The 10560-nt window shown below is 33.1% G+C and overlaps 2 protein-coding genes across 2 annotated transcripts; both read right to left on the bottom strand.

Moving 5' to 3' along the window:
* On the bottom strand, positions 645-2400 carry LOC109331038 (cold-regulated 413 plasma membrane protein 2-like). Its single transcript, XM_019565319.1, has 5 exons — positions 2280-2400; positions 1930-2120; positions 1449-1556; positions 1129-1199; positions 645-924 (listed from the first exon to the last, which is right to left on the bottom strand). Exons 2-5 carry the CDS (start codon positions 2106-2108, stop codon positions 671-673), a joined length of 612 nt encoding a protein of 203 aa, XP_019420864.1. The 5' UTR covers positions 2109-2120; positions 2280-2400; the 3' UTR covers positions 645-670.
* LOC109331785 (BTB/POZ domain-containing protein At5g66560-like) lies at positions 3655-6439 on the bottom strand. Its single transcript, XM_019566496.1, has 4 exons — positions 5933-6439; positions 5783-5852; positions 4519-5697; positions 3655-4371 (listed from the first exon to the last, which is right to left on the bottom strand). Exons 1-4 carry the CDS (start codon positions 5977-5979, stop codon positions 3868-3870), a joined length of 1800 nt encoding a protein of 599 aa, XP_019422041.1. The 5' UTR covers positions 5980-6439; the 3' UTR covers positions 3655-3867.

Raw genomic sequence — 10560 nt, forward strand, 5'->3', positions numbered from 1 at the left:
AACACCTTTACTTTCATATATAATAATCTAACTATTCAAAGAACAATAGCAATAAAAGAAGTAGGAAATAACAAACATAATAATAAAACTGAAGACATGAACACGCAAATTGAGAAAGGAAAAGGAATGAAGATTTCGATAGATAGAAGCCGTGGCTTTTGATGCAGAACATGTTTTGCTTTTATAGGCCATCGGGTCCGTTGGGAGGAGGCTTTAGGGTTTTGTTTTCATTTTTCATTTTTTATGTTTGATAGGGTTTGACCCGAAATATTGGGCCCAATATTTATCATGGACCGACAAAGAGAATTAAACTAGGCCTACGAAAACTTCCTAAACGACATACTTATATAATGGTTTTTATTTCAAATAAAGGGTTTAATACTCCTTTGAGCACTTGTTATAATTCAATAAATTAATATTATATTGTGTAAGAAACTCATTTCAAGCTCATATAACTGCGCATTAAGCTTGGAAGTCAGTGAACGAAGGATAAAGAAGGCCTTGTATAATTTTCATGCAATTTTGTCAAAGTAATTGGAGTTCAGTGCAATGCATTAAAATATCATGGGTCATTAAATGAGTTTGTGTCCAATGTAATAAGATGCAAAATTGATTAAAACATTTGTGAAGCTTCTCCTAGAATATAATATATCTATCTCATTACAATGCTTTATGCAAAATGGACAACTAGGGCCCACACAGGATAGGCTAAGAGGAAGAGAATGCCAATGGTATTTGATATGCCATGCCTTTGTGTGAAAGAATTTCTGAATCCACCAGAAGCCCTAATATGCTCTTGCAGTAGGTAACAACCAATGAGAAGGTCTATCACTATTCCTATCGCGTTCTTCCTCCATTTGTAAGCAAAGAAGTTAGGGGCCACCACCAAAAGAAGGATCATTGATCCAGGTAGCTCAAGCCAATCTTCAAAAGTTAGCACAAGTGAGTTTATAATTTATATAAAATTAGTAATATTATAAGAGAAGTGCAAAAATATTGATTAGGATTAGTGTTAAGTTTAGAGTTTGGAGGAGGTGGTTTTGTTCTTTTTTGGTCATTGCCCTTATGATTTTGTCCATTGGTGTGTTGATCTTTTCTCTTGTATTAAAAGTGTTGCTTGAAACTTACGGGGAAAATGTCTAGGGAAGAAAAGTCTCAGCACAACTGCAACTGAAGCAATCCATTTTCCAAACTCTCCTCTAGGTTAAAGAAATTAACATGTATTAATTAGTATCAGCATGAAATAACTATAAGGGATCATATATACTTGTGAAACATTGCGACATATGCACAATATAAACCATTTAATGTTAACGACTGATTAGAGTCCAAAGGCTGGCATGTGAATATGTGAGAACTAAGAAGTGTGTGAATGTTTATTTGTTCAAGTATCATTGGTGCATTATGCAATTCTAAAGAGGAAGGTATCAATTAGCATAAATAATCACCTGAAACAGCGGAACATGAACCCAGGAAAACTGAAGAATATGTAAGGGACTAATAACGAAGTCAACATATTTGTCCTCCAGTTTGTGCGATCCAGTATCAATAAATATCTGAAATGACGTTCTTTTAATATGTCAATTTAATTTTGCCTATGTATAACCAAGCCACTAATCAACAATTGTCAGAGAATATCGCATCTACTTTCAATTATACCAAAAAAAACATACGCTTAAGGAATATAATAAATGTGGATGAGAAGATTCAAGTGAGGGAAAGAACATGGTTTGTCTATAAAAAGATATATACTACGAACGAAAAATAAGATGTTTGTAAGCACGATGTTACATGTATAATAACATTTAATAATTCTTAGTGTAACACAAAATAATTGTTAGTTTTATAATATGTTTAGGCTTCATAAAACATTGAGATACAAATAGGTGTAATAAAAATTTGATTATGGGTAAAGTGTAAAATACTTACATGGCAGCAAGTGAAGCCATACACTTAAAGGAAGAAGTGCCAAAACCTAAGCCTCCTAACTTGTTAGCATCATGGAAGAGCTTTTCAGTCACAAGCTTGAGCTCATTTATATGAAAATCAGTAAAACTCACTGTTCCAGGAACCGTTTTCATAGTCAAATACTGCATTGATCTACCCATCGTGCTTTAGGTCTGATCTCACAATTCACAAAACCAAGATTATTATTACATAATTGTGAATGAACATTATATTTTATATTATATGTTATATTCATATGAAGATGGATAAATAGATATATAAGACGTGTAACTTAAAGAATTCAGAGACAACACCTTTATAATATGCCTAACTGTTGAGGTTAAATTGTATTATACTATTGTATTGTATTTGTCGGGTACCAAGTGAAGTTGAGAAAGATAACGGTAAACCGTGAAAGATTTACATATAATAAGGGAGTGCTGAGTGATGTGAGGATCCCCTAATTCTAAGTTGCAAGTGATGGTTAGAGAATGTAAAATAGTCCGAACTTTGTTATCCATTTAACACTTGTTGTTATTTCCCTTGGCTTTTTGACTTTTTTTCACATCTCTCCATTTGTTTTAGGTACTTGTTAAAACTACCTACTCTAATGGGTTGGGGTTAATGTGCATAGAGATCGAGTTAAAAAGTATAATTATAATGTGTTAAGCGATTGTGGGTTTTGATAGATCGATCCTGAATAATATTAAAAAATTAATTAAACTTTAAGTGCTTTTAATCTTTTTTTTTATAAATAATATGTATTATTGAATATTGATGTATAATTTTTTCACAAAACACTTACTCTATTAAGTTATGTTTTATAAGAGTATATTAAAAAATTGCATGGTTAGTATTGTACTTATTACTAAACCAAATGTCTCAACAAAAAAAAATAATAAATGGAAGAAAAAATGGTAACCCAAACAAAACAAGATCAAGGAAGCCCAACTTTAGTTGTTTCAGGCTAAAAAAGATTGGTCATGATAAATATATCTAATATGTTGCATGCCTTATGAATTTTCCAATTTTGGCCAACCATATTATCTTATCTTGATAGAATGAAGATCTTTTATTTTCATTCATGTCATATACTAATCAAAATATGTTATTTAATTGAAAAAATTATAAAAATATAAATTAATATTCATATTAATTGGTGCAATTCTATTAAATGAATATATGGTTTTCTTGGGACAGACGATCCCTTCTTATTTTGATAGGTGTAGTTTGACAATTTTATGCGAGTCACTTTCGAATAAGAATCCTCCGTTCTAAAAAAATATTGTCATCATATCTCTAACTAATTAAATTTCATAAAATCATATGTAGAATATTAATTCCATTTTTTTATAATTTTTTTTAACTAAAGTACACTTCTTTACTTTTCATGTCCCGATGTCCCTGACCAATCAGCATTTGCAAACAAATGAAAAATAATCTTTTAATTTAATCTTATTTTATAAAAATAACTTATTATATACAAGTGTCTAAATATAAATGGTTAGGACAAGATTTGGGACAGGTGATCCCATCAATCTTGAACTGTATGAAGACAAGAATATTCACATTATATTATATGTGTGCTTAGGGAAATCCCATTCCCCAACTCTTGTCTAAGATCAACAAGTGAAATCCTGCTCCGGACCAAAGAACAATTTGTAACCAACCAATAAGGATAAGCAGAATATCTGTAATCCCACAAGAGAATTCCAAGTTATGATTTCCTATTTTGGTTTTTTAGAATTGTATGATACAAAATTACAAATTACGTGTGGAATATCACAAGGGGATTGAGCAGGTAACAAAGAAGAGTACATCAATTACACTACAACATGAGTAGGACCTACTTCCCAACTACTCTAATCATGATTCTCACGTCACGTGCGACAAGGGAATGTTAGCAACTTAGCATGATGCTTATTCAGGATGAGAACGATGGTGTTGCAGATGGTTGGGCCTACCCTTGCGTGTATCAACAACCACAGGCTCATGCGAATTACACACCTGGGTCTTAAATTTGCACCCAAACTTCCTTCCCAGGCCCATGGAGGCCCACCAGCCCCCACCCCCACCCTGTGGGCCCGGCTCGTCAATCTTCTCAATCACTCTCTTCATTGAGGAACACTCACGTTCAAGCTGATGCACCCGCGTCCGCATGCTATCCATGTCTAAGCGAAGCACCTGATTATCTCTTACCGTCACTTGCCACGTGTCACCTTCCTCCCCCGTTGTCGCTGCCGTAATCGTGCCGGCGATGGCATGGCGCAGCTGAATCTGCTCGAAGAAGAGCACCTGAACCACCGCTCGCAGCGGGAGTCTCTCGTTTTGTGCGGCGTGAGTGCATGCCTCCAGTGTCAACTTCTCCAAATCCAACACTCCGCAAATCTTCTCCCTCTCCGCTTCTGAAACCCGCGGGTGCGCCTGCAGTTAAGTAGATCCGAAATTTTCACTTACTAATAAATCGATTATATTAATGGAAATTGGTAACTGAAATGAAAATTTTGTTTAATAGCTAATTCTATTTTGCTAATCAGATTTAGAAACAGAAATTTGTAATAAGTTCCGTACCTTGAAATAGATATCAACGGCACGGTAGAGGCTATCGTCGAAGATTCTCGCTTGATCCGGAAGAGAGATAGCGAGATTGTAGAACCTTCCTGGCTTGAGATTCGCATCGGAAGCAATCTCGGAAAGATAACCGTCGACGAGTTTTCCGACCAGAATCAGCGCCGGCGATCTTGCGCCGATTACGGAAACGTTTTCTTCTTCGAAGCTACGCAAGAAGTGACCTAAAATCCTTTCGACGCAATCAACATCGTATAAGGTTTCGTTGAGGTAGGAATAGCTTGGTATGAGAAGGTCATCAAGCGTGGCGTCATGGAGCTGTGAACCGATCTTCTTCTCCAATGCGTCTCTGCACTCTTCGGAAGCGTTCAATATATTCGAAGTTCGTAATAATCCGAATAGGAACTTCGTTAAAGGCTTGGAATTCTTTTCCAATGGAAGATTTGAGATCACAGACTCGAGTAACTCTTTCTGCTGTGCTTCTGAAGAAAATGATGATGGTAACGGTTTCCGATTGGACCTTGATAGACCGTGAATGTGTTTATTGGCATAATGCATAAGACAGTTTTCAATTAACTCTGTGTTTAACTCAGCTCCTCTCATTGCGAAAAGCAATTGCTTAAAGAGAGGTAAACCAAGAAGCAAAATTTCTTCAAATTCAAGCCAACATTCTGCAGTATCAGTCACAGTTACTAGTGCTCCATTTCTTTTCGTTGTTCTCCCAGTAGTGTCACTCACCGGCCATCCGAACAGTGTTGAATCCAAAGATGAAGCTCTTGCCACAATGGAATCAATACACCTCTGCATTATACCTAAGCTATCCGCAAGTGGCATCAAGTTCTCACATGATTTCAATGTTATGATGGAGTGCTTGATACTCTTACAGACGAATTGAGAGAGAAACTTCTCTGTTTTGGAGATGAGGTTGTCTTCAGAGTATTCTTCTGTCATCTCAAGATACTCTCCAGCACACCGGAGAAAGGCCACATTGGCAGGCGATAAGTCGATCTTGACACCATAGCTGAATTTCGCGGCCAATTCGAAGGTTTCAGAGCCGCCCGGGAAGTCAGAGAATTTCAAGTGATAGTTTTGTTCCACAATTTGATCTTCTTCCGGGATGGACAATGTTTCTTGCTCCTTTATTAACTGGTAAAGCTTTTGGCTTTTTGACATTAGTGGAAACTGAAATATGTCACACACAAGTTATAGATAAAGGTATTTAAATTATTGTATGCATAACAGTATTTGTAGTGTATTTGGAGCTGACCTTGTGAAGATGGAAGTTCATGTCATCCACTTCAACCACAATGTCACTTGGCAATCCTGTTGTGCAGAACCTGCAAAGAGGAATCACTTTAGATTAGAATAAGAGATGTTTAAAGATGGTGAGAGAGGGAGGGGTATTAAATTAACTGACCATGCTTGCCCTTTGGAATTGGAGCTTTGTTTTTCCCATGTTGCCATTTTTTCAGTAAAATATATATGATTTTTTCAGAAATCTCAGTGCAGGGTCATATCCATGAAAATCAAAATAATACAAGCAGTTTCAAGCAAACTAGATTCCAAGGATGCTGAAAACTTTGTGAGTATGAGAGATTGGGTACAAACAGAATGGGAGATGAGAAAAAAGAAGATTTTGAGATGGAGTAGAATTGTAGTTGTGTTGCAGGCAGAAGGTGAAGTAGACTTGGCTTGCACAAGCAATTGCAAAAAGTAGATGATAGGAATGAAAAGAACTTGTCTTGTTGTGCTTTCTGTTGAGGTTTTATGCAGGAACAGAAACTTTATTAAAATAAATAAAGATGGACCGGTCTACTAGGCACTATTGCTTGCCAACCAGGTTATTGCTTTTGCGTAAATGATGGAATATTTTATGATATATCATATTCTAACGTGAACCTGTATGAGATATTGTAAAAGTGAAGTCTTATAGTAAGTAAAAGTTGAAATATATAATAGATATATTTATGAATACAGTGTTATCTTAATAGAGGGAAAATGTATGCCATGGTAGTGATACTACTGTGATAGTGTAAGAAATTTTTAAACTATTACTTTATAATCTGCAATTTATCTAAATCCTTAAAATCACATGGTTATGTATGTTCAAGTAATACTGCTCCTGTAATAATGATAGTTCTAGTTTCCTCACCTTTTGACTTGGTTGCCTTGCATATTAATAAATCAGTTTAAGGGATCGAGTGAGTTAACTGTCTCCAAATGCCAGGGGGGTACCCTTGCTTCGCCCATGTTTCTACCAACCTTATTACATTGTCTAAGTCTACTACAAGTTAACCAATGCAGAATTAATAATAATAGAACTCACCATTTTTGGTATCAAGTGTGAGGGGAATAAGTTTCACAATGAATAGTTTAACAAAAATATAAGGGGAAAGATGATAAACATATTTTTTTAAGGTTTTGGGTTACATTTATGATATTGAAGCTAATGGTTCTTTACTCGGCGCATAGATCAATAGACCATAGGTGAAATGGTCTGTTATTGATTAAGATTCAAGGACAAAGCACAGCAACATTGGTCAAAAACCGGAAAATAGGCGAAGCCCACATATACCTGTTTTTGTTACATCTAAACTTAATGGATCTAGATTTTTTTATAATTAAGTTCGAAAATCTGATATGACACATGGCATTAGATGGTTAGTATAATATACAAGTTGTGTTTTTTGGATTGTGATTATATTTGTAAAATTATAAATTAAAAAAACAAATCACTAGTCAAACTTCAATTTGTTATTTATTGCTTCTTTTTCTTTATTTATATTTTTTACAAATTCTGACTCAAACAAGCTTAGTTTGTAAAAGAACTTATAAACAAAAGAAAATAAGTAAAAATCATCCAAACAAATATATAAGACTCTCAAGTACTAAAAAATATGCAGTAGATGGTATATAATAGAAAGCTGCTTCATATATACTCCCACAAATAAATTATAGTGAAGTTCTTTCAAGTTTTCACTTTCATTTTACCTTGTTTCACTTTCATTTCTTGGTGTAACAGAGGTGAATCCTGCTCAAACTAGCCCACTCCTAATCAAAGCATGAGTTTAAATAAATAAAAAGGAAGGAAAAGGACTACAGGAGCCATATCTTCATTTATGTTAATCTACCTACCATCTCATGAGATGTTATTGCCCTCTTTAATGAGTAGACAACCAAAATGCAAGGTACATAATTCGAATCACAAGTTCAAAATGGTTGGGGACATTTTCAATTTTTCAAATTAAGACACCAAAATGTGGACAAATATCAAAAAGCTGGGAAGTAAGTTTCTAGAAGAGTGGTTAAGATAAGATAGTAGTATTTGAGAATTACTCAAGTTACTAGAAGATGAACTAAATATTTGAGAATGTGACCGTGACTAATAGGTATAGAGTTACTGCGTTTCACATGTTTAGTGACCGATTCATTATTACTATTTGCAAAAGATAAATTGTCTCAAACTGTATATAATATAGTAGCCTATTAGCTTGGCCATATTTTTGGTCACTCTTCATTCAAAAAATGATAAGACTATATAGATAAACAACCAAAATAGAATACTCCAATAACCTTTTTCTTGAAGTTGAATATACCAATTATTTGATAATGGAATGATTACAAGACACAACTTGTGAATAGCTTTCTTTGGTTAAGGTTTAGTTAGGTAGTATTGATCTTTCATCAACCGAAAATCGGGTCGTCACACAAGTCTATATTGTTTCTTATTTCAATATCATTACACCTAAAGTTTCAAATTTCCCACCTCCTCCTTTATCAAATTCCCTCCTCCTCTCACTGGCTTGAGGGGGACATACAAAGTATGGGTTAAAGAAGGGAGCAAAAAACCATGAGAAAGAATAGAAAAATAAATTACATAAATCCAAAACACAACAACCCAAGTCGAAGCATTTGAACATGAAGCGCAAGAACAGAGAAATTGATTCTTTATTAATAGACCCATTAACATAGAAAAGAATGTAAGCTAATGTTGTTCAGTATAATAGAGCCATTACATTTATTAATATGAGCCTCAACACTTTTATTATAGGATAATGATATATACTCCTCCAAATAGCATTGGCAATTAGGACGGCCTTGTTTGTCCTGTCCATGTTCACACAATGCCCACCAAAATTAGGGCGGGCATGGACATGCCTGTTTTTAAATAGGGCATGAAATATCATGCACTGCCTGCCCTAAACATGGGCATGACGGGTTTGCGAGCCGCCCTAAATTAAAAAAAAGGCTAAAAATGACATAGTACTTGAGATTACATAGATACATACTGTGACAGTAGGATTAAAAACACAAAATATAACATCTTGTTTTGCATAAACCGACATACATGTAAGATATTATATTTTGGAAAATTGCTACCCGCACTCAAGTGTTGAGAACATAATTACTCTTGTCATACTTCACCCATCAAATTTCTTATTTTAGTGTTCATTGATGCACATGGGCCGCCATGTCCGCCCATTTGAAATGCCCATGGGCTTAAAGGACATGTTGGACGGACATTTTAGGTCGGATGGACACAATTTTCATGCCCTGCCCGCCCAAAATGTGCGGACGGGTAGGCCCGATGGGCTTTACCCAAATTGCCAATGATACGTGCAAATTTTCATACACTATAGAAAATGAATATGTCATAAAATTTATTAATGATTGATTTATAAAAAATATATATCACTTTGTTGTGAAAAATTGGAGAATTTAGTAACATAATATAATATATTTATTATTCATGATAAGCTACGTTTAGGACTTATTATTAATGTGTTTGTTAATCATGTTTGTGTGTGCCGTTTATAAATTATATTTTAGTTGTTACTTAAAGTTTTTTATCCTGTCACTACATCATTCATTATTAATTTGTATTTCTTTTTTTTCAGAGTTAATAATAACTAATAAATCAATGATAGAATGATTTACTGACAATATAAAAACTTGTGTGAGTGTATACATATTAAATGAAATTAATTTCTGAATTACAATTTAAAGCTTCATTTTTTAGTACAACTCAGTGATGAATTTGTCATTTTGAACTAATTCAGACAGGATTGGAAGAAGTTGGAATTAAAATTTTGCTGTAAAACTTCAAATTCTATGTATTTCATGGATTCCAAAAGAATATTGTAGTGCACTATTATCTACACATGTCATTCACTCTAAATCAATAAACATACTCAAAAGTGAATGATTAAAAATATTCTTCTTAATCAGCATATTTTTTCTGTTGGTTCTAAATTGAAATAAAAACCAATAAACATTTGAAAAAAAAATACCTGTCGAAAATGCCAGGAGCCTTTTAGCAACAAGGTCAATATAGATATTATAATGAAATTTTATATTGACAATAAATAAATAAATAAATATATATATATATATATATATATTACATTTTAATTTGATACGTTCTTTTTATAGTTAGGAGAAATAATAAAAAAATTCTTTATATATTCTCTTAATAGTTCATATTTATTTGAATTATTTTTTGAACAACTAATAATAATTAGTGTAAAATATATATTGATAATGTAAAGATTTATACAAATGTATTTCATTATCCACTGCTCATTTGAATTATCTTTTTTCTGAAAAGTCCATAATAATTAAAATTTAATGGTGGATGATATAATGACAGTGTATAAAACTTATATATTATCCGTGCATACATCTTTTTATCTAATAATTAATTATAAATGATAGATAATATAATATTGTATAAAATTTATATACTATTGTTACATTATTTTTTTGTTGATAAAAATGATATGTAAATGATCAATCATTATTGAGAGTATAATTTTTTTTTATCATTAGCATACAAAGTGATGAAACTTTCCTATGACTCTATCATTTCATTCTTGTATTTTAATTTGAAGATATTTGCACATAAATTCAGAAGCATTTCTCTGACTTTAAAAAATGAAAGTAAAATTATTTAATAGTTCCTCAAAATTTTCATGTGTAATAGTTTGATTCATCAAAAAATTGAAAAAATCAAAATGGTTCAAAATAATATCACACGTTAGTTAA

This window comes from Lupinus angustifolius, chromosome LG17 (genome assembly GCF_001865875.1).
Source record: "Lupinus angustifolius cultivar Tanjil chromosome LG17, LupAngTanjil_v1.0, whole genome shotgun sequence".
Taxonomy (NCBI): Eukaryota; Viridiplantae; Streptophyta; class Magnoliopsida; order Fabales; family Fabaceae; genus Lupinus; species Lupinus angustifolius.

Coding starts and splice junctions, on each gene's coding strand:
- LOC109331038 (XM_019565319.1), bottom strand. CDS start 2,108: ATGGGTAGATCAATGCAGTATTTGACTATGAAAACGGTTCCTGGAACA. Junction 1,200..1,448: donor TTCATGTTCCGCTGTTTCAG/GTGATTATTTAT, acceptor TCTTTAACCTAG/AGGAGAGTTTGGAAAATGGA. Junction 925..1,128: donor CTTCCCTAGACATTTTCCCC/GTAAGTTTCAAG, acceptor TAACTTTTGAAG/ATTGGCTTGAGCTACCTGGA.
- LOC109331785 (XM_019566496.1), bottom strand. CDS start 5,979: ATGGCAACATGGGAAAAACAAAGCTCCAATTCCAAAGGGCAAGCATG. Junction 5,853..5,932: donor AATTCCAAAGGGCAAGCATG/GTCAGTTAATTT, acceptor TCCTCTTTGCAG/GTTCTGCACAACAGGATTGC. Junction 5,698..5,782: donor TGAACTTCCATCTTCACAAG/GTCAGCTCCAAA, acceptor GACATATTTCAG/TTTCCACTAATGTCAAAAAG.